Below are 24,240 nucleotides of genomic sequence, written 5' to 3'. Positions count from 1 at the left end.
GAATCCCTCGAGCAATACCTCCAATGAAGGTATAGAATCCCTCGAGCAATACCTCCAATGATATTGTACCGTGTTGTCCAATCTAATTGCTGTCGCTTTATTGGGTCTGTGCATTCGATATGATACCAATCAGGAGTCTAGGTTTCAACAATGACAAACAAAAATACCAAGAGAATTAAGGATTAGAAACAAACCGGATATATATATTGTCACAAAAATAGTTCTCAATGAAGAAAATGACCCAAATAAGTTTTATTTAAGGGTAAAAATACATGGTTAACTAATCTAGACTTGGTTTAGAGTTGGGTAGATTTTTGAGGATATGGTTTCAAATTTTTTTTTAAAAAAAAAATCAAAACAAAAATGGGGTATTTTGGTCATTTTTTTAAGTCTATTTTGTGGCAAAAACTTAAAAAGAACTATCTGAGAGAATTGCCTAGAATTTATACTTATACTATCTCTGTTTTGAAATGGAAAAAAAAGGTAAAAGCTACTCACTTCACGATTTAGCGTATTGTATGATTGTCTTCTCTTGAAAACAAACAATCCTAAAGCTAACAGCGCGATAAATATTCCTGTGGATACAATAAGCGCCATTCTGACTCCTGTAGATATCGTTTTGCCATCTGGAGGAGGAGGAGGTGGTGTTGTGGGTTGTAATTCTTGACGATCTTGAGAGCTTTGAGGAGGAGGGGACGATGCTATGTTATGGAAAGCATTGCGAAACCGATAGAGATCGAACCGGAAAAAGCAAACTGGTCCCCTAACGCTACCTCCTTGCTTCTCACCGCAACAGCTTTGGTAGTAACGAACATTTTCTTGAAGACAAGCACTACAGTCCGCTGAAGAAATCCCCGGGATACACTGCATCAGTGCGTATATTGTCCGGGAACCGGACAAAGAAGTTGTATTCGCAGCATAATGTCGGCCTGAAAGCGACACGGGACTTGAGGACGAAGCTGCTGATATCATACGTTCCTTGAAACCTCCCCATGTTCTCTTATACTTTGCAACATCTCCAATGAAATCTAAATCATAAATAAACTCTTCTCTTGGCCGTAGATCAATCTGGTTAAAAAACGAGCGGTTTGAGTACCGAACAAAACAAATCGTATTTGTATCGTCTTCGGATCTCCAGAACCATGAGTTGGTCTGGTTCGGACAGTTCTGTAATAAACTAACCGACGCTAGTTGAATACAATCGGAACAGACCTTGGCTCAGTCCCTGGGAGACAGAGGCCTAATGCATAGATCCTCCCGGGGCCTTCACCAACAGAGGCGTTGTATTATCCTTCTCGGGAACTGACGTTGGACGCAAGAGTTGAGAGAACGAGGAGACGGTTTATGGCGTAAGTAACAGTGACTCTCCACATATTTGTGCAGAGACAAAGCCGAAGCTAAAGGAGAGGACAAGACAGACGATTGGCAAGAATTTTTTCGTATACATTTTAGGAGATTAGTTTTGCTCATAAATTTGTTGCAGTATCAGGGAAGCTAAATTTAAATCAGATAAACTTTTAACGCTGGGGAACGTTGATTTCGTCAAAAACTTGCGTGTCTAGAATTTTAATTGAACGTAATTGAGTCAAGAATATTATTAAGTCAAGTCGAGTCTGTTAGATGTTTTGGAGTATTTTGTAAACGCTTTAAATTTAGGAAAGTTGCAAAACACACTCAAAATATTAGTCAACTGCAAAAGTAATTCATTGAAAAAAAGTTTCAAAGGTATTTTTTAAATTATCTTTATCTTTAAAAAGACCTCATATTTACGAAATTGGAGTACTACTAGTTATGAATAGTTAATTTTTCTTTTTAGTTTTTAATTTAATTATTAATATCCCGATGGTTTAGAAGATAATGATGATCGGAGGCGAAGCCAGAGCTACCACTATGGTGGCACGTGCACCCGTAAATTTATGAATATTAAGTGTTTTGTATGTAAAAGAACAAAGAAGTCATCTAGATGAGATGGAGCTAGATGAGATGGTTTAGTTGTCATGTGCACCCCTTAATGTCTCAAGTTTGAATCCCCTTTACTCCATTATTAAATTTTGCACCCACAAGGAAATTATTCTGGATTCGCCCTTGAATTGATGATCACAAAACGTTGTTAAAATATGCATTAACTCTGCAAGTGGCAAGGATCGCTCGATTTTAGAGTCAGGGGTCGACAACCGATCCATATGTCATGGATCGACCAATCTTTGCTAATCTGAGAAAATAGGAAACTTGTCATTAAATGTTTCATATATTACTCTGTAGGGTTTATACCCTAGGCTGTAGCTCAAAATATTACTAAAAAACTCAACCTCCATCAATAAAGTAATTTATGTCCGCAGACGTAGCCCTAGAGGTGAACACGTTAAATCTATGGGTCTTTCATTATTGTTTGTGTAATTTGTTAATGTGTTCTTCTCATATTTGTCACAACAAACTCGTATCAGAGCTTCGGGTTTTGTAATCTTGTGAGAAGATGTATAGGATAAACATGAAAATCGAAAAATTCACTTGTAGGAACAGTTTCAATCTTTGGTAAATCAAGATGAAAGTGTTGTTGAAGCAACAAGGTCTACGGGCACCGTTGATAAGGAAGAAGGCTGAATTTGTTACAACATAGATGGAGGTTATCAAAGAAAAAGCGTATTCAATGATCTTGTTGAGTTTGCCGGATGAAATCATCATCGAGGTTTTAGGTATTGATACTGCATCTTGTTTTTGGTCGAAGTTAAAGAGCATATACATGACAAAGTCTCTGACTAAGAAGCTACTTCTGAAACAATGTATTCGCTTTGAGGATGCATGAAAGTGCATAACTTCAGGATCACTGATATATACCATGGTTTTAACCACTTTTGAACATGGTATAAGTCCTTTAAAGAGTATTTGTTATGTGTTTTGAGCCATTTTAAAGTCATTTCAGGTCTAGGTATGCTTTGGATCTTTGGAGCTTGAGGAAGTACACTACTAAGGGTATCGATCGACACTGTCAACAGAAATCATCTCCAACTTGATCTTTAGAGCTTGAGGAAGTATGAACCTCAAAAGATCAAGTTGGAGATGATTTCTGTTGACAGAGTCGATCGATACCCTTAGTAGTGTCGATTGACACCCCCCTCCTTGCTTCACGTGAAAATTCAACTTTGTAGAGATATATCAGAATGCTTAGAAATTTCTCTTAATTGCAAAAGAAGTCAAATCGTGTTTTATGTTAACTCTGAGGTTTTTGAGATTTTTGTAAGACAGACTTGGATACTGCAGGGAGATTAGGAATTATTGTGGAGAGAAAGATCTGAACTCATACTTGAGAGAGGATTTGGAACTCCAGTGTTGTTTACTTATATCTATTATGCATTTTATTCAGATTTTGATTTGTGGTTTCTCAATTATCTCTGAGTCATCCGTTTGTTAGATTTAAGGTTCTTCAAAGGTTATTGAATAAATTGATAGACTTGATAAGATTGTTAGAGTAATCAATTAGTTTCTCAATTAATTATATTGAATATAGACGCAAGGTGGACTCTCTCTCCCCGGCAAGATGCAAGCCTCTCGTTTCTGGCTATCGAAAGGTCTTTTATGGGAATATGCTCCCTCGGGTGTTGAAGCCACATGTCAAGTATATCATTCCAATCATTTGGCACCTGCTAACTTGGTATTCAGTTGGAATTCTCATTATAAGACTTTTTGATGGGTTAGGAATAGGTTTTACTCTTGTTTTTAGTGGTAGAATTAGGTGGCGTAAGAGACGGTTTGTCCCGGGTCTTTGGATGAATTTGTTCTCGCAGTGGTGAAAATACAATATCACTTCAATTAGGTAGTGTAGGATCCTTATAAGTGTTTATAAGTGTTCATAGGTGTTAGTTGATTTTGGTATTGTATGTGGGGTTAAAATTTTGAAGAGGTTGTAATCTTGTTAATGAAAGCAGATCATGTTTGAGAAAGAAAATGTCAATGGTATGTTTTTCGTTCATTCATTAATGGTAAAGTTTTCTTTTCATTCGTTAGTGTTAGTTTTTTATTCATCATTAGTGATTAATTTTATATAGTCAGTTGTTACTTGGAGGATAATTATAGCTAGTCATTAAAGCTGCAAGATTACACATATACGTTGGAAATTTTAAAAAAAAACTATTTACCCTCTTGGAAGCATATGCCAATTTCTAGAAGAAGGCTAACATTTGATCAAGGAAATAGTGCATAAAGTTTCAAGTAAAGTTGTGGGGTTAAATTAAACCTTAATAGACTTGCGGATTCCAAATGGATTTTCTTATGTTACAGTCAAGGACTGCAAATGACAACTAAACTCAATCCCTAAGAATTTTTTTTAATTAATTAAAATTGACAATAATGTATGTAGTATGTACGTACCTAGCTAATTGAGAAAGTTGCAGTATCCAACACATACAAAATAATTTATATCTTAAAAAATCTTTACAAACAGGATTTGGAAACTGGACTTGCCTGTGCCGTAAGGAAAATGATACCCACAAATTTTTGGGAATGATACACACAATTGTCATATATGGAGAGAATAAGCAAGAATTTCATCGAGGAGTGACTATAGAATAAGAAACAGAGTTGAATCTAGAATGGCCCGGCTCGGATCCATAGGTTAAAGGGTCTAAATTGGATCTGTTCCTGAGGAAACATCCAGGTGCTCGAGGCATAGGTAGGACAGTGGAGCTATTGGTAAGCATTTGAAATATTGTAGACATCTCTGGACGGTGTGCAGGAGTCTCTTGAACACATAATAGTCCTATATGGATGGATCTAATGACTTCATCCTTCTCATAATTTTCCCTAATCGCAGGGTCGATGAGATCTAAATGTGCTTCATTGTTCCAAAGCCTCCAAACCTGGTTAAACAACTCATATTTAGGAGATGATCACAATTAAAATAAATTAAGATTTTGATTTGATTTTTTTCTCACATGTGTCACCATATTTCCACCAGAATCATCATCAATATGATAGAAGCTACTGTTCTTCTTGCCACAAACAATCTCCAGAATCAATACTCCAAAGCTATAGACATCAGATTTGGTAGAGAAATGGCCGCACGTCACATACTCTGGAGGCATGTAACCGCTGCAAATTACACAAAACAATGTTCATGTTTAATAAGAAACAGAAAGTGTTCATCGGTATTTGTGTTCCTTTTAAGTAAAGAGAATGGTAAATACTAACAAGGTTCCAACAACTCTTCCTGTGGTGTCTTCAGTTTGATCCACTCTAAAGTTCCTTGCCATTCCAAAATCTGCTATTTTAGGATTCATATCAGAATCGAGAAGAATGTTACTCGCTTTGATGTCACGGTGTATGATAGTGAGCCTTGAGTCTTGGTGAAGATAGAGAAGCCCTCTCGTAATCCCTCCGATGATGTTGTACCGTCTTCTCCAGTCTAGCTGGCTCTTCTTTATTGGATCTGCATTAAAGTAAGACTTTAAGAGAATATACTAAAAGGAATATAAATTAAACATATATATATATATATATATATATATATATATATGTTTATTGTTATTACCAAAGAGGAAATAATCAAGGCTCTTGTTTGGGACAAACTCGTAGACAAGTATTCGTTCATCTCTTTCTAAGCAAAACCCATGAAGCCTAACAAGATTCTTGTGTTGAAGCTTAGCCACAATCACAACCTCGTTCTTGAACTCTTGTGTGCCTTGTCCTGAATTTCTTGATAGCCGCTTCACCGCAATCTCGGTTTCATTTGGTAGCATTCCCTACAAATGTGCATATGAATAAGAAGAGCTTCTTATTTCTTAGCTTCGATGACAATTTAGCAGTCATAGATACAAGTATAGCTTATATATACCTTATAAACTTCACCGAATCCGCCTTGGCCAAGCTTGTTATTCGTTGAAAATTTATCTGTTGCCACTTCAATTGTCGCAAAATCATATTGTAGGGACTGTGGACTAGTCATGTCATCATCAGCTGTCACAACATAGAGATGATGGTGTTACTATTATGCAATCCAAATAGGTAAAAATATAAACTTGAAAAGGTAACTCACTTTGAAGTTTTAACTTCTTATGCAATCTCTTCCAAATAACTAATCCAAAAGCAAGCAGCACCACAAATGTAACCACAGAAATAACAATCGCCACAATAGCTCTTGTAGCAATCTTTTTTCCATCTGGAGGAGGAGGAGCAGGAGGGGGAGGAGTAGGAGGCGGCGGAGCAGGTTTGGAATGCGTGTCATTAAAAGCATCAAAGGCACCAAGGTATGCATAACCATCCCACTGGAAAAAGCAGACCGGCTTTCCAACACTTCCACCTATGTACCCATTGCAGCATCTTTGGTAGGCACGTACATTTTCTTGAAGACAAGCTTCACATTCCTTAGAAGATATCCCCGGAATACACTGCATCAGCGCGTAAACATTATCATCAAGTCTCTCACCTATCCGAGGGGATACATCAGCTAGGTATCGAGATGGGGACTGACCGACTCGGGTGATCATAGATTCCATGAACGAGTTCCATACTCTAGTATAAGTTGTAACGTTACCCGTGTACATTCCAGTATCGTATTCTGCTTGTGTCGGCTCTAGATCGCTCCGGTTGAAAAACGATATGTTGGAGTAGCGAACGAAACAGAGAGTCTTGTCGGCTCTCCAGTCCCATGAGTTGGTCTGGTTCGGACAACTTTCTAGTAAACCATCGGATGCGGTTTGGATACAATCGGAACAGACCTCTGGATCAGTCCCTGGGATGCAGAGGCCTAAGGCATAGATCTTTCCAGGGGCTTCACCAACCGAGACGTTGTAGTAGCCGTTTCTAGAACTTACTTGGGATGCAAGAGTTGAGAGAACGAGACGACGGTTTGTATCGTAAGCACTGTTTGGTCTGAAAAACAGAGAGTTCCCACATCTTTGCGCAGACACAAAGCCGAAGCTAACGGCTAGCACAAAACAGAGGATTATTGACAAGAGATTGTTTAAAAACATTTTTAAAAAAGATTGATGATTTTGGTTAGATCAAAACATATTTTTGATCTAAATAAGACATTTCCACTACAGTAGCGTTGATTTTGGGTCAAATTAGCTTGCATGTTTAGAATTGTCGTCAAGTCAATATTGGCAGACGTTTGGATAAATTCAAATATTTTATTAAGGATGAAGTAATCATGCTCCAATTATCAGTTCTCCACGACCAGCAGCCCTTCGATAAAGTCTTTAAAGTGACGTTGGAACTTACGAAGGCAGCCAATAATATTACTACTAAATATGTCAACTTTATGATTAGAAGATTCGAAATAATTTGATGAAACTGAAGTTTGTCAACTTTATACATTAGAAAATTATTAACAGTTTTATGAAACAGAAGTTAGGTAAATTAAAGTCAAATTAACAAGACTTATGATTATTACACATGCCACTCAGCACTAAATTAAATAAAATTTTTTGTTTCATTGTGCACAGAGTTTGAAAACTAGCTAGAGTTACTTTACTACAGGAAAAATTGTACGGAGTGTGATTGTAAACGTGCTGAGGTTATACTTCAGAGTGCAGTATAGCAAGAATTCAACGAGGAGTCAGTTTGATCGTTGCGTTGTCAATAGAACAAGGAACAGACTTGCTACTAGATTGGCCTGGCTCGGATCCATACGTGAAAGGGCCCAAATTGGGTTGGTTCCCGAAGAAAAATACAGGTGGGTGAGGCACATGTAGAACAATAGAACTAATTGGTGAACTTGACAAAGAAAAAAGGTTCACTTCGACTTGAAAACGCACCATTTTGGTCTGAGGGTGATTTTGGAAGCGATTAGCGAAAGGGTTTTGAGGATGGATTTGGCGGCGCCGGGTTCACATGTCTCGCCGGAGGGAGTCACGGGTGGAAAGGAGATTTGCGACGAGGGTTCTGCAGTCCGAAAATCAGGAAATCTTGCAGAATTGAAAAAAATTCCGAGCTGGGTTTCTATTGCGCAAGATAAGAAGGTTTTGAAGAAGTATGATGTTGCGGTCTCTCACAAGGATGGTCTGCATTTGGTCGAGATCCCGGATGAGGTTTTGGACAGTTCAACTCCACTGTGGGAGGATTTCATTGTCAGAAAGTTTCTGGATGTATCTCCACATGTAGCGAAGGTTCACATGGTTGTGAATAAGATCTTGAAGTGGATGAATCTACAAAGGTGGAAGTATTTGAAGTTAACGCAACGACAATGAGGTTCAGGGTTTCGAACCCGAAATCAAGGGAGAAGATCTTGCGCAGAGGCATGCGGAACATTGTTGGAGTCCCAATGGTTGTGACTAAATGGACACCAAGATCAGAGGAAGATAGGCAGGAGGAAGAAGCGACTCCAATGTGGGTTCACCTACACAGGGTTCCACTGCATATGTACTCTTGGGAGGGGCTCAGCTTCATAACAAGTGCAGTGGGCTTCCCTGTAAAGTTGCATCCGGAGACGATCGCGTGCTCCAACTTTGAAGTAGCAAAAGTTTTTGCTAAGGTTGATGTCTCAAAGGCCCTGCCTAAAGAGATAAAGTTCCCAAAGAATGGAAAGGAGTTTGTTGTGGAATTTCAATTCCCCTGGCTTCCGTCTAAATGTAAGCTATGCAATAAGTGGGGTCACACTGAAGAAGTCTGCTTGACAAAAGGGAAAGCTAAAGCCATAGGGAAGGAGAATGACGCGGTTTTGGCTACTACTACTCATTAGGAAGTCTACAAAGGGGATGAGGTTCAGGCTGTAAACACTGAAGTAACAACATAAGAGGAGAAATCAAAGGAGGTGGAGACACAAAAGGAGGCAGAGAAGGTGGAAAATGGGGAAAATATAGCTCCAGGAGTAACAAGTAATTGGTCACTGGTTTCTCCAGCGAAAGTTGGCAGATCTCCAGGGCGAGCTCTCCAAAATCAATTAGAGGATCTTCACATTTCTGCTTCGAAATTCTCAGTTCTTAGTATTGATGATGAAGAAGAGGAGGGTGAAATCAAGGAGAAGGAGCTAGAGGGTTCAAGAGAGGAGGCTCCCGAAAGTAATGGAAGAAAAGGGGAAGAGAAGGAGTTGGAAGTGGCAGCTCATACTTCTACTAATCAGGAAGAGGAACATGCTACAGATAAGAATGTCACAAAGCGTGTACTGAGTTCAGCAAAAGGGTTCAAAGAGAAGAAGGCTAACTCAGTGGATACAAATCCAATGGCAATGAGCACAAGGTATTCTCGACGCCATCTTTAATATGTCGAGCTTCTTTTGGAATGTGCGCGGCTTCAACAAAACTTTGAAACATTCTGTGGTTACTCAGTGGCTAAGCAATAAAAATTTGGAGTTTGGGTGTATTTTGGAGACAAGAGTTAAAGAAATTAAGGCATGAAGGATATTAAGTTCGGTGTTCAAAAACTGGTCTTATATGACCAACTATGAGCACAGTCAGGGAGGAAGGATTTGGTTACTTTGGAGAGATACAGTCTGTATGACACCAGTGTACAAAACGGACCAGTTAATCACTTGTTCGATTGCATTGCACGGTGAGGAAGAGTTTTTTTGCACGTTTGTTTATGCTAGCAATCAGGCTGAAGGAAGGAAGGAGCTATGGAAGATTTATGTCATCACCATAATTCTCTAATGTTCCAGAATAAAGCATGGCTAATTATGGGGGATTTCAACGAGATACTAGATGGAGGTGAACATTCGGGAGCTGATAGAGGAGTGAGATCTTCAATTGGCATGAGAGACTTTCAGAACATGGCTCTCCACTGTCATCTGTCTGATATGGGGCATCAGAGGCCGTTGCTCACCTGGTGCAACAAGAGAGAAGAAGGGCTAGTTTGTAAGAAGTTGGATAGGGTTCTAATAAATGATGTGGCCTTGCACATATTTGCAAACGCTTATTCTGTTTTCGAGCCGGGTGGCTGCTCTGATCACATGCGGTGTATGATCCATATTCGGCGTCCATTTAAGTATGTAAACGCTGTAGGTAGGCTACCTAACTTCCTACCTATGGTAAAGGAGTACTAGGAAGCAACTGAGCTACTTTTTCTCTCCACGTCCCGCAATGTTCTGGATTTCATAGAAGCTTAAGAATCTAAAGCCGCTAATCAGAGAGCTAGGCAGAGAGAAGTTGGGGAATTTGACTGTAAGAACAAAAGAATCTCATAGTCTACTCTGTGAAAAGCAGAAGAATTCATTAGCAAACCCGAATGTGGAGGCGGTCCAGGAAGAGGCTGAAGCTTATGAGAAGTGGCTACATGTCGCGGAGTTAGAGGAGGATTTCCTTAAGCAGAGGTCCAAACTCCATTGACTGGATGTGGGAGACCAAAATAAAAAGACCTTTCATAACTCGATCAGAGCTAGACAAGCTCAAAATACTATGAGGGAGATTCGATGTTCTGATGGTCGGGTTATGTCGAAGCATTTGGAGATTAAGATCGAGGCTGAGAGATACTTCTCGGAGGTGTTGAATCAGACCCCGGCCAGTTATCAAGGTGCTACGGTAGAGGAGAAGAAGGACCTGCTTAATTTTATATGTTCAACTGAGGATTGTCGTATGTTGGAAGCTGAAGTTATTGCAGGGGAGATCAGGAAGGTGCTATTCTCCATGCCATCAAATAAATCCCCGGGGCCTTACGGGTTTCCTTGTGAATTCTTCAAGACTTCATGGCCAGTTTTAGCTCAGGATTTCACAATAGCGGTTCAGTCGGTCTTCCAGTTGGGGTTCCTTTCGAAAGGCATCAATTCCACAGTCCTAGCTCTTATCCCAAAGAAAGATGCTGCTGTGGAGATGAGAGATTATACACCCATTGCGTGTTGCAATGTGGTCTATAAGGTGGTGTCAAAAATCATTGCAAACCGGCTGAAGGGTATTTTGCCAAAGATAATATCTGAAAATCAGTCTGCGTTCGTGAAGGGAAGACTGCTGATGGAAAATGTGTTGTTGGCGTCTGAGCTAGTGAAAGATTACCACAAAGAACAGATCTCTCGACGCTGTACGATGAAGATCGACATCTGAAAGGCGTTTGACTCGGTTTAGTGGTCATTTCTCCTAAACAGTTTAGTGGCAATGGTTTTCCCTCTGCTGTTCATCCACTGGATCAAGCTATGTGTCACTACTCCTTCATTCTCAGTCCAAGTTAACGGAGAGTTAGCGGGTTATTTCCAAAGTTTCCGGGGTCTGAGGCAGGGATGTTCGCTCTCTCCCTATTTGTTTGTACTGTGTATGAACGTCTTGTCATATAAAATTGACAAAGCTGCGAGGGAAAAGAAGTTCAAGCTCCACATGCGCTCTCAATCTCTTGAACTCACACACCTTTGTTTCGCCGACGATCTAATGGTATTTGTGGAAGGTTCAAAAGCTTCAACTGAAGGGGCGCTGGAGGTCTTTGATGAGTTCGCAGTTTGGTCTGGCCTATCAATCAGTTTAGAGAAATCTTCCATATTCATGGCGGGTATAATAGAGGGTGAAAGAGGCAGGATTCTAGCAAATTTCCCCTTCGCGGAAGGCGTCTTACCGGTCCATTACTTGGGCATGCCTCTCATGACTCATGCCATGAGTAGACAAGACTTCTTGCCTCTGCTTGAAAAGATAAGGGGCCGCATAAGCACTTGGGCCAGTAGGTTTCTTTCGTATGCGGGAAGGCTTCTTCTGATTAAATATATTCTGCTCAATATTGTAAACTTCTGGGCAGCAATCTTTAGACTTCCGAGTCAATGTATCAAAGAAATTGAGTAGCTCTGCTCCGCTTTTCTTTGGACAGGACTGGTACTAAAGTCCACTGGAGCAAAAGTGGCTTGGAAAGATCTCTGCAAGCCACAACATGAGGGAGGGTTAGGGATCCGAGCTCTCAAAGAAGTAAACAAGGTTTATGGTCTGAAGCTAATCTAGAGAATACTGGCTGATGACTCTCTTTGGGGCAGATGGATTAAAACTAACTTGCTTAAAAAGAAGAGCTTTTGGCAAGTCAATGAAAACACCCAAGTTGGATCTTGGATTTGGAGGAAGATGCTCAAACCAAGAAGTATAGCTAAAACGTTCTATATGAAAGAAGTGGGGAATGGGCACCATACATCCTTCTGGTACGATAGCTGGCCTGATAAAAGGGTGATGTTTGATTTGCTTGAGGAAAGAGGAACTATAGATTTGGGAATTCAAAGAGAAGCCACAGTGGAGGAGGCTTTTCATAATCATAGGAGGAGGAAAAGGCACATAAGAGCACTCTTAAATGATATTGAAAAGGAGTTGGAGAACACTAAACGGAAGCAGTGTAACACAGATAAGGATGTTGCCTTGTGGAGAAGGAACTCAGGTTATAAACCAAAGTTCACAACCTATGAGACATGACAGCTGGCAAGAGAAGCTGGGGTGCCGTCTACTTGGGGTAGTGGTATTTGGTTCTCTCAGGCTACGCCAAAATTCGCTTTCATGGCTTGGATCGCAATGAAGGACAGGTTAGCTACTATGGATCGTGTTTCTGGTTGGTGTCAAGGGGTAGACACTACATGCGTTCTATGTAATAACGCACCAGAATCCAGAAACCATCTCTTCTTTGATTGTTCCTTCTCATCTCAACTTTGGGAACATCTTACGAGGGGGTTTCTGCATAGCTCCTTCTCCACTAATTGGGATGCAGTTGTGAGGTTGATCATTGCTCCAGGCATGGAAAAACAGAAAAGGTTCTATCTCAGATACGCGTTTCAAACTACTCTGTATAAGCTGTGGAGAGAACGAAACAAGCGGCGACACGGTGAAAGGGCTCTTCCACTGCAGGTGCTGTCTAAACTCACTGACAAAGTAATCCGTAACAAGCTAAGCCTACTACAATCCAAACGAGTTAAAGGTCATATCTTGCAATACTGTTTTAGTACAAGGCTGTAAATATGGTAGACAGTTTTGCTAGGTGATAGATTCTTGAGTTTTGGGTTTCTGTAAAGGGGAAGGGGAAGGTAAAGGAGTAGGAGTAGCAATTTTTTAAACCAAAGAACCACTTGATGTAAACATGTTTTTTGATGAATAAATTTAGCATTCTTTCAAAAAAAAAGATAGAACTAATTGGTAACCATCTGAAATATTATTAACATGTCTGGTTGATACATTATGCTTGTTATGGACGATGAAACAAGTCCGGTTTTAGTATCTTTTTGGTATTTCGAGTCTCTTTGAGTTATTGGAGGTTTAGATATATTTTGGACAAAATTGAAGATTCTGGAACATCTTGGAACATAAAGAAAATTGTAGCCGAAGAGAACACTTCAAGATTTAAGCTTTGGACATGGTGTCGATCGATACCATCCATTGGTGTCGGTCGACACCAATCCACTAACAACACTTCTAGACGAGTTTTTAACAAGTTTCAAGAAATTGAAAATTGGCCCAAAGTTTTTAATTATTTGCAAATATGTACTTTTCGTGTTTTAGACTATACTGTATTTAGGTTTTTAAAAGTGACTGTAACATGATTCATACTTGGAGACGGTGAAGGAAGCAGTAGAAAGACCGGAGAAACGCCTTGAACGAAGCCACAACGAAAAATGCGAGACTCGACAAGATCTCTTGGAAAATAAAATGGAGCAATTCGATTCACACCAGATAAAGCTAATTCAGAGCCCATATTAGAAGAAGATCGAAATTATAGTGAATCCAGAGCGGCCGCCAAAAAAAACAAGGACATGAAAGTAGGTGAAAGAGCCCTCACAAACACAAATCAACGCTAACAACAAAAGAAACTGTGGACAAAACAAAGACGAGAGAGGAATCCACTCAAAAGATCTCGATCCAGATTGATGACAAGATGTATAAGTAGATGAACCACATCATCGATTAAGAAAATTCAGTACATCTACCTGAAAAACGGATTGAATCCCGACTTTGACAGAGACTTAACAATATATGAAGAGAAACAAAAAGAGAAACCGGCTCCGGTGCTAAATAAGCTACCATAGCCGATCACCAGAAAAAGTAAAATTAATCTCAAGGAGGAGAGATTCTTAGAGATATGTTTTTAGAGATATGAAAAGAGACCAAATGTATTTAGTGGGTTTAAAATGTGTGTTTTCATTTAAACTTATTTAGTTTGATGGGTTTTAAATAGATAGTAATTAGGTAACTTTAGTAAAACATTGATGGGGATCATGTTAATTTGTTTAACTAAATACAATACTAAATAAAAGTAATTAAAACCTTTTGTCAAAAATAAAATAAAAACAAAAGAAATTATAACTTTTCTAATCATTTTTCAACTTTTTTTTGTTAAAATTCAATTTTCAGAAAGAAAACAAATCAACAAATTAACTCAAACATTTTTTTTTTTAAAAACACTCTTAATTTTCTTAAAAAAGATTTGTACAATTAATTTTTATTCAAAATAGTTTTACATCATAAATATCAATAAAAATCTCTTATATACTAAAGCACAAGTCATTTTACCAATTATATTTTGACACATGGAATATGTTATACAAATTAAATAAAAAATAAAATTGCAAAAACATTCAAATGCAATAAACTGTTTCGTGTTTTCTATTTTTCAATATAAAATAAAAATTCATAATATTCCTTACAATGTGGCCATGATTCCACGATCCTAAAAACTGCCTAATCTTTTAGATAAAAAGAAAGAACACGATTGGAGGAAGCTATAAGTAATGTGCCCATGATCAGTTTATTTATTTTAATGTGCCCATGGTCAGTTTATATGTACGCTGCGGGCTAAAAAAAAGACTGTTGGAATGGAGATGGATGCTACAATGGAGATATATAAGACGAGGAAGATGGTTCAAGCATCGGAAGTCAAAGCTAACCAGTTGGGTCTTGAGAGAAGTGAGCAGCTTAGAAAGCTTTACCGCCATAGCAAAGTCTACAATACCGCCGATAGCAAAGTCTTCCTTCGCTCTCTTCTGGCTAAGTAAGTTTTTTGAGTAATTTTTAGTGACTGCAAATGCTAACGCTATAACTGAAAACGTTACTTTTTGTGTGGCATTTTTTTTCTCTGTTAAGATTGCTTCGCTTCTCACAGTGGTGTGCTTTCCATTTCTTGGAGGAGTCACGACCAAACATGTAAGCTAATATTTTTATATTAATTTTTTAAAATAGGCCGTTTGGACGCATATAAGACGAACCCAATCAACATGCAGTTACAAACTTTCAATATATATATATGCAGTTACAAAATAAAATTAATTTTTGCAATTATCAAAATTTAGCACAAATGGCAAAAGTATTTCTGGCAAGTTTATTAAACAACATATTTATAATTTTATTAATTAAGTTAATAGAAATAGCCCAGAAAAAATCCCATCAGAGAAAAGTTTTAAATTCTCCGACCTTTTTAATCAATATTGTCATAAATCTAAATATGTACATTTCCAGCAGTTAAAATTGAATAATGAAAGTTAATTCATTAAAGAAAAAAATAATGAAAGTTAATTCATATTAAATAAAAAAAATAATGAAAGTTAAAAGGACTAATTTACTGGGAACTTAAAACACACGTACAAAACCTTTAGAATGCAAACCACCACAAGAAGAAAAGAAAAAAGGGAAAACATGGAGATATAAGGCACAAATGGAGTATAAGTTGAACAATCAAGTAAGAAATTCAGGGGCTAGAAAAAACATAAAGATCAAGATTTCCTTACTTTTTTGTGTGTTTATTTTTTTTTATCAACTTTTAGTGTGTTTATAACTTATAAAAATGTTTTGATATTATTTTTGTTTAACTTCAGATCCAAATATTAATTTATACTTCTAATTAGTTTCTATTTTTATTTATAGATTGAAGCAAAACAACTCCAAGTAAGTATTACAACGAGAAAAAAGAAAACATAAAGGAAAAGAAATACTACAATATATGCTAAGGTCAGGTATCTACAAAATTAAGATTAGTATTTAAACTGTACTTATTCAAGAGATATGCTATCCTTCAATCTTATTCACTACAAGAAAACACAACATTAACGACGGCGAAATTCGTAGTAATTTCGTCGTAAAATCAGCTTTACGAGGAATTAGCGAGGAAATACGTTTCGTCGTTATTTGTTCGTCGTAACGCATATTTCATCGCTAATTCGTCGTAAACTAGCGAGAAAACGTTTCCTCGTAAAGACGAAGCAAAGTATTTGTCGTAAAAACCACGTAACCCTTCCACGTAAGGGGGACGCTACATTTCCTCGTAAATACCTCGAAAATATTTTCTCGTAAATAACACGTAAATGTTTCCACGTCAAATACTCGTTAATCTTTCCTCGTAGTGTTGACGTAAATCTTTTACTCGTTAATTCCTCGTAAAATTTCCACGTAAGGTTGTCGTAATTTAGCTACGAATTTACTTCGACTTTATATTTTCCAAATTAAAAAAAAATTATTTAATTATTTAATAAAAATCTAGTTTAAAAAGAATATTAAATACGAAAATAATTTATACATAAATAATTTTTGAATTTATAATACAACCAACGAAAAGAAAAAAAAACTAAGGGTCATTCATCCCCGGTAGAATTCCTCACTTCTCCTCTCTACATCCGCGTCGGCATGTGTGTCGGATGATGACTCACCTAAAATTAACATCAACAATAATTAACAAATTCTATAATTAACAAATTCTATAAATCTAACTAAGTTCCCTACATTAACCACCTAATCAACACTAATTAACATAAAATCCGTAAAACTATCTAAATTCCCTACACTAACCACCTAATCTACCTAAACTAATCAAATTAGAGAGGAAATAGAGATCGTACCATAGCTACGAAAGGAAGAGGAAGTTGAGACGAAATGGGAAGTGAGAACTCCCGTGTATATATAGGAAATTATGAAACGTCGTAAATTCCTCGTAAAGTTACGAGGAACTCGCGAGGCCCGTGTTTTTATTTACGAGGAACTCGGAAGGTCCGTATTTCGTTTCCTCGTAACATCGTCGTTAATTTACGAGGAATTAGCAAGGCCCGCTTTTATTTTTACGAGGAATGAACGAGGCCCGCGTTTTTTTATTACGAGGTCTTTACGACGATTTCTGCTTACGTGGAATTAACGAGTGCCGCGTTCTTTATTTTAAGAATCGTCGTAAGTTCCTCGTTAATTTAAATAACTACGTTTATGTTTAAATCCCTAAAATCCGAAACCCGAAACCCCATCTTCCTTATCTTCCTTATCTTCTACTTCATATATTCCAAACTCCAACCCCATCCTCCCTTTAACCTCAATCTCTCCTATCCATTCCAAACCCCAAATTCTAAAACCACAATTCCTTAACTAATAATCTCAATCTCTTCTTTCTAATTCAAACCCCATTACTCAAAATCAAATTATAGAAAATAGATTTCCATGATTAAATCCATCAAATCACATGCCTTAAGTCTGAAAATCAATCATATTAAAACACAAATACATCAATCAGATATATCGACATTCTCGTAATCACTAGAAACATCATCATTTTCATTAAACTCGTCTTAAACAGCTTCGTCCGTGGCATCGTCAGTAAAATCTTCGTACTCATGATTATGCGGATCAATGAGAAGGATGTCATCAATTTGTTGTTCAGGTACCTCGACTTCATCTATATGTTCTTCTTGCAATGGTGGTTTGTCTCCACTGATGATTCGTCCACGAGGTTTAACTTGGATCACGGCAAACCAATTTATTTCCGTTTTGTTTCCTCGTAACATCGTCGTTAATTTACGAGGAATTAGCGAGGTCCGCTTTTATTTTTACGAGGAATGAACGAGGCCCGCCTTTTTTTATTACGAGGTCTTTACAACGATTTCTGCTTACGTGGAATTAACGAGTGCCGCGTTCTTTATTTTTAAGAATCGTCGTAAGTTCCTTGTTAATTTACGAGGAAATAACTACGTTTATGTTTAAATCCCTAAAATCCGAAACCTCAAACCCCATCTTCCTTATCTTCCTTATCTTCTTCATATATTCCAAACCCAACACCATCCTCCCTTTAACTTCAATCTCTTCTTTCCATTCCAAACCCCAAATTCTAAAACCACAATTCCTTAACTAATAATCTCATTCTCTTCTTTCTAATTCAAACCCCATTACTCAAAATCAAATTATATAAAATAGATTTCCATGATTAAATCCATCAAATCACATGCCTTAAGTCTGAAAATCAATCATATTAAAACACAAATACATCAATCGGATACATCGACATTCTCGTCATCACCAGAAACATCATCATTTTCATTAAACTCGTCTTCAACAGCTTCGTCTGTGGCATCGTCGGTAATATCTTCGTACTCATGATTATGCGGATCAATGAGAAGGATGTCATCAATTTGTTGTTCAGGTACCTCGACTTCATCTATATATTCTTCTTGCAATGGTGGTTCTTCTCCACTGAAGATTCGTCCATGGGGTGTAACTTGGATCACGGCAAACCAATTTATTCCCGTTTTGTTTCCTCATAACATCGTCGTTAATTTATTACGAGGTCTTTACGACGATTTCTGTTTACATGGAATTAACGAGTGCCGCGTTCTTTATTTTTAAGAATCGTCGTAAGTTCCTCGTTAATTTACGAGGAAATAACTACGTTTATGTTTAAATCCCTAAAATTCGAAACCCCAAACCCCATCTTCCTTATATTCCTTATCTTCTACTTCATATATTCCAAACCCCAAACCCCATCTTGCCTATCTTCCTTATCTTCTACTTCATATATTCGAAACCCCAACTCCATCCTCCCTTTAACCTCAATCTCTTCTTTCCATTCCAAACCCCAAATTCTAAAACCACAATTCCTTAACTAATAATCTCATTCTCTTCTTTCTAATTCAAACCCCATTACTCAAAATAAAATTATATAAAATAGATTTCCATGATTAAATCCATCAAATCACATGCATTAAGTCTGAAAATCAATCATATTAAAACACAAATACATCAATCGGATACATCGACATTCTCGTCATCACCCGAAACATCATCATTTTCATTACTCATGATTATGCGGAATTTAGTAAGGTAGCCGGAACAAAAAATGTGTTACAATTACAAAGTGGGTGGACTCGAAAATTCCTCGTTAAGTAAACGTAAAATATTTCCTCGTAAAGAAGACGCTACTTTTACGTCGAGCTTACGAGGAAACAGTTTTTCCTCGTAAAAACGAAGTTACCTTACGTGATTTTTACGAGGAAATCGTTTCCTCGTTATTTTACGACAGACTGGCGTTGATTGTAAATTTCCTCGTAAGATTCTCGTAAAATTGACGTAAATTTACGAGGACAAATTTTCCTCGTAAATTTTCGTCGTTTATCTTGTGTTTTCTTGTAGTGATTTTTCATATGTAATGATTTTTTTCCTGGTCTTGGAAGAAAGATTAAATATAAAACCCTCAAAATAACATTATTTTCATACTAAACAATATCTTAAAAATATATTTATTTTAAAAAATAATAATATCCGTGCATAGCACGGGAGATAATACTAGTTAGTTATAACTCTAAACTGATCAAAATGGCGAAAGTAATAGTCATAGGTCCAAATGGATTTACCCTACGAAACTATAAAACCAAAATTGCTCTAAAAGGTTCCGGGTTTAAATGGGATGGTTTAGGTGGGAAGGATTCACCTATTTTAACATCTCTAGGCTAGATACATCTAATGACCTCCTCATATTTCTCATATTATAGTGTTTTTTGTTGGTTCTGATTATATTTATCTAACTTAATAACACGGTGATAAAATTTGACAAAGTTGAAATGCATAACATCAACTATGTAGAAAATGGACATCCGTAGATAATTGGGTTTTATAAACACTAAAAAGTTAAACGGGGTAATTTAGAAAAAAGATTGAAGATTCCGGTGTTATTTGCAAAATACAATCATATCCAATACAAGAAACCCTAGTCTCGCTGCTTCCATTTCCTCTCAACAACACTCTCATCATCACGGCGGACCAGGTTAGTTACAAGCTTCGTGTTCTGTTTCAGAAAACGACAGTGATTAGATCTCTACTCTTTCTTGTCCGACGGATCTCATCGAACTCATCTAGTCTGGATTTACATCAATTTATCGAATCTTTCGTGTTTTCTGATTGGAAGAGATTGAATTTAGGGTTTGGGCAATATTAAGATTCACAAAAAAAAAAAAAACTCTCTTTGAATCAGTTTTATGCTTATTGATTTGTTCAGGCAAAGCTGAGAGTATCCTTTCCGTGTGAGCTTGTCTGAAACATGGCGCATTTTGCCAAACCTGAGAACGCATTGAAGCGTGCTGATGGTAAGTTTACAGAATTGACCTTTTAGTTCAATTAGGTCATCATGCCACCCATGAAATGACCTTTTTGTTAAATGTGTGTTGTAGAGTTGATCAATGTTGGACAGAAACAAGATGCCCTCCAGGCGCTTCACGATCTCATCACCTCCAAGAGGTACAGAGCATGGCAGAAGCCGCTCGAGAAGATCATGTTCAAGTATCTGGACCTTTGTGTCGACTTGAAGAGAGGTCGGTTCGCTAAAGATGGGTTGATCCAGTACCGTATCGTTTGCCAGCAAGTGAATGTGAGCTCGTTGGAGGAAGTCATCAAGCATTTCCTCCATCTTTCTACGGAGAAAGCTGAGCAGGCTCGCTCTCAGGCTGATGCCCTGGAGGAGGCACTTGATGTTGATGACCTTGAGGCTGACAGGAAGCCTGAAGATTTGCAGCTGAGTATTGTCAGTGGAGAGAAGGGGAAAGATAGATCTGACCGTGAGTTGGTTACCCCTTGGTTCAAGTTTCTGTGGGAGACTTACAGGACGGTGCTTGAGATATTGCGTAACAACTCAAAGTTGGAAGCACTTTATGCGGTTAGTTAAGCTTATTAGATTCTTGTGATATTAGTTGAATAAGATCTAAGTACACTTATTCTCTTGTAGATGACAGCACATAAGGCCTTCCAGTTCTGTAAGCAGTACAAGCGAACAACCGAGTTCCGCAGGCTTTGTGAAATCATTAGAAACCATTTGGCAAACCTGAACAAGTACAGAGACCAAAGGGACAGGCCTGACTTGTCAGCCCCAGAGAGTTTGCAACTTTACCTGGACACAAGGTTTGATCAGTTGAAAGTTGCTACTGAGCTTGGACTTTGGCAGGTGTGTTTTGTTTCTACTTGTTCTGTCTTCTCCTTCATTCCCTAGTAACAAGTTAGAGAAAGCTTTGTTGATGTATCCATTTTTTATTTATTTTAGGAAGCTTTCCGTTCTGTTGAAGATATATATGGATTAATGTGCATGGTCAAGAAAACGCCCAAGTCATCTTTGTTGATGGTCTACTATTCCAAATTGACTGAGATCTTCTGGATTTCTTCTAGCCATCTGTACCATGCTTATGCATGGTTCAAGCTGTTTAGTCTGCAGAAAAATTTCAACAAGAACTTAAGCCAAAAGGATTTGCAGCTAATAGCATCATCTGTTGTCTTGGCGGCGTTATCTGTTCCGCCGTTTGATAGAGCTCAGAGTGCATCCCATATGGAGCTTGAAAATGAGAAAGAACGCAATTTGAGGATGGCCAACCTCATTGGTTTCAATCTTGAACCTAAATTTGAGGGCAGAGATATGGTAACATAGGCTCTGATGTTACTTTATTTTTATATATATATTCCAGATTTGTTATTTCTAATTCAATGCATTTCTTTTTCAGCTTTCAAGGTCAGCTCTTCTGTCAGAGCTGGTGAGTCTCTAGCAGCCACATCACATTACTGATATCCTTACAGGCATCTGATTTTGATGTTTCTGTACATTTAGGTTTCAAGAGGTGTTTTGAGCTGTGCATCACAGGAGGTCAAAGATCTTTTCCATGTTTTGGAGCATGAGTTTCACCCACTTGATCTTGGCTCCAAGATTCAGCCGTTGCTGGAAAAGATTTCCAAATCTGGTGGGAAGCTTTCATCAGCTCCTTCTTTGCCAGAAGTGCAACTCTCCCAGTATGTTCCTTCTTTGGAGAAGCTTGCTACTCTGAGGCTACTTCAACAGGTAAAGAATTCGCTCTTTGTTCTCTACTTTGTTGGGTTTAATATCCATTCAACCATTTTGGATTGGTCTTGTGGTTTATGCTGATTGTTTTTTTTTTTAATCAGGTGTCTAAGATATATCAGACTATACGAATTGAGAGTTTATCTCAGTTGGTCCCCTTCTTTGAATTCTCAGTGGTAGAGAAGATATCTGTTGATGCTGTGAAGAACAACTTTGTTGCCATGAAAGTTGATCACATGAAGGGTGTTGTTATTTTTGGCAATTTGGTAAGCCACTGTTGATGCTTTAGTGATATAACTCTTAACTATTCGACTCTTTTGGTAGATATAATCAACTTTTTTCAATCAGGGGATTGAGTCTGATGGACTGAAGGATCATCTGGCTGTTTTTGCTGAGTCTTTGAACAAAGTTAGAGCTATGCTGTATCCTGTCCCAAGTAAAGCATCAAAACTAGGTGGCATTGTACCGAACCTAGCAGAAACTGTTGAGAAGGAGCACAAGAGACTGCTTGCTCGGAAATCAATCATTGAAAAGAGGAAAGAGGATCAAGAGCGTCAGCAACTAGAAATGGAACGTGAGGAGGAACAGAAACGGCTTAAGCTTCAGAAGCTAACTGAGGAGGCAGAGCAAAAGAGACTTGCGGCAGAGCTTCTGGAGAGAAGGAAACAAAGAATCCTTAGAGAGATAGAGGAGAAGGAACTTGAGGAAGCTCAGGCGTTGCTGGAGGACACAGAGAAACGCATGAAAAAGGGAAAGAAAAAGACGCTTTTGGATGGAGTAAGTTTATTAAGACAATGTGTTGTGTATTATAGTTTGCGTGTTACTAATGTTTGTTGGCTTATAAACTAAATTGTAGGAGAAGGTGACAAAGCAAACTGTGATGGAGAGGGCCTTAACTGAGCAGCTCAAGGAAAGGCAGGAAATGGAGAAAAAACTCCAGAAACTTGCCAAAACTATGGATTATTTGGAACGAGCAAAGAGAGAAGAGGCTGCTCCATTGATTGAAGCTGCGTATCAGCGAAGACTGGTGGAGGAAAGAGAGTTTTATGAACGTGAGCAACAGGTAAAACGTTACTATTACAGTAGCTTTTCTTGCATTATAACTATGTTCTAAGTTGAAAGTATACGAGTTTCTTAAACGGTCCTCTCTTTTGCAGCGTGAAGTTGAACTCAGTAGAGAGCGTCATGAGAGTGACTTGAAGGAGAAGAACAGGTTGTCCAGAATGTTGGAGTTTAAGGTCCGTTTTCAAATGTCAAGTCGTATCTCTTAATTCTTCATATACATGTTTCCCAGCTGCTCATAATCAGATCTTTCTGTGTGCAGGAAACATTCCAAGGGGAAGTGATAGGTCGTAGACAAGCAGAGTTTGACAAAATAAGGACGGAGAGAGAGGAACGCATCAGCCAAATGATCCGAGCTAGGAAGCAAGAAAGGGATATCAAGAGGAAGCAGCTGTATTATCTGACAACTGAAGAAGAAAGAATAAGAAAGCTGCAAGAAGAAGAGGAAGCTCATAAGCGTGAAGGTGAGATCTGTTTTCCATTAAATTCACATCATTTTACATCGATGCTTGAGTTATATCTAATATTACCTTTCTTGTTTCAACTCTTATGTAGAAGCCGAGAAACGCAAGAAGCAAGAAGCTGAACACAAAGCAAAGCTGGATGAAATTGCTGAGAAGCAGAGGCAGAGAGAAAGAGAGCTGGAGGAGAAAGAGAAGAAGAGGCGAGAAGAGCTGTTAAAGGGAACAGACGCACCACCTGCTCGCCCTGCAGAGCCTACAGCTGCTCCTGCCGCTGCTGCACCACCAGCAGCAGCGCCAGCACAAGCTTCTGGTAAATATGTTCCTAGGTTCAAGCGTCAGACAGCTGAGGTCTCAGCACCAGCACAGACACCACCAGCTGCAGATTCTGACCGCTGGGGCAACCGTGGACCACCTCCAGCAGATGACCACTGGGGAAGCAACAGAGGAGGACCGTCACAGAAACCGGACCGTTGGGTCCCTGGGTCTAGAGGCAGTGACCGTCCAAGTGGTGGTGATGCTTGGCGAAGTGGTGAAGAACGCCGGTCTCCCTTTGGAAGCTCCAGGCCCAGGCCCGCCCAGCGTTGAGTAACATTTTTTTGGGTCCCCAGTTTCCTCCTTCTATTTAGCCAAATCTCTTACTTTTGAGGATTAAATGAAACTTGCTCATGTCTGTTTTTTTTGGCTCTACACATGAAGTTTTTCCTTTCCTTGTTCGGTTAGTTTACCGTTTATCTTTGTGCTGTGGTTACTTTATACACTGAACAGCTTCTTTTATTCAACTTTTTGTATTATCGTTTAA

At 38.4% G+C, this 24,240-nt stretch overlaps 2 protein-coding genes and 1 pseudogene across 2 annotated transcripts; 1 reads left to right on the top strand and 2 right to left on the bottom strand.

Annotated features, from left to right (window-relative positions):
- Positions 1-258: 258 nt before the first annotated feature.
- On the bottom strand, positions 259-2,502 carry LOC125583648 (annotated as a pseudogene).
- Positions 2,503-4,388: 1,886 nt separating this feature from the next.
- LOC106388559 (putative cysteine-rich receptor-like protein kinase 31) lies at positions 4,389-7,035 on the bottom strand. Its single transcript, XM_013828661.3, has 6 exons — positions 6,029-7,035; positions 5,828-5,949; positions 5,525-5,735; positions 5,185-5,422; positions 4,929-5,085; positions 4,389-4,853 (listed from the first exon to the last, which is right to left on the bottom strand). The coding sequence occupies exons 1-6, from the start codon at positions 6,963-6,965 to the stop codon at positions 4,542-4,544; spliced, it is 1,977 nt and encodes a 658-aa protein (XP_013684115.2). The 5' UTR covers positions 6,966-7,035; the 3' UTR covers positions 4,389-4,541.
- A 12,710-nt stretch (positions 7,036-19,745) lies between these two features.
- LOC106384088 (eukaryotic translation initiation factor 3 subunit A) lies at positions 19,746-24,240 on the top strand. The gene is made up of 13 exons (XM_048750967.1): positions 19,746-19,866; positions 20,098-20,185; positions 20,270-20,751; positions 20,821-21,036; positions 21,133-21,501; positions 21,584-21,613; positions 21,688-21,915; positions 22,020-22,181; positions 22,264-22,692; positions 22,772-22,978; positions 23,073-23,153; positions 23,240-23,441; positions 23,533-24,240. The coding sequence occupies exons 2-13, from the start codon at positions 20,140-20,142 to the stop codon at positions 24,024-24,026; spliced, it is 2,946 nt and encodes a 981-aa protein (XP_048606924.1). The 5' UTR covers positions 19,746-19,866; positions 20,098-20,139; the 3' UTR covers positions 24,027-24,240.

Source organism: Brassica napus, chromosome C3 (assembly GCF_020379485.1).
Source record: "Brassica napus cultivar Da-Ae chromosome C3, Da-Ae, whole genome shotgun sequence".
Classification (NCBI taxonomy): Eukaryota; Viridiplantae; Streptophyta; class Magnoliopsida; order Brassicales; family Brassicaceae; genus Brassica; species Brassica napus.
The sequence above is the reverse complement of the archived record's forward strand: the minus strand, read 5'-3'. Positions and strand labels throughout refer to the sequence as shown.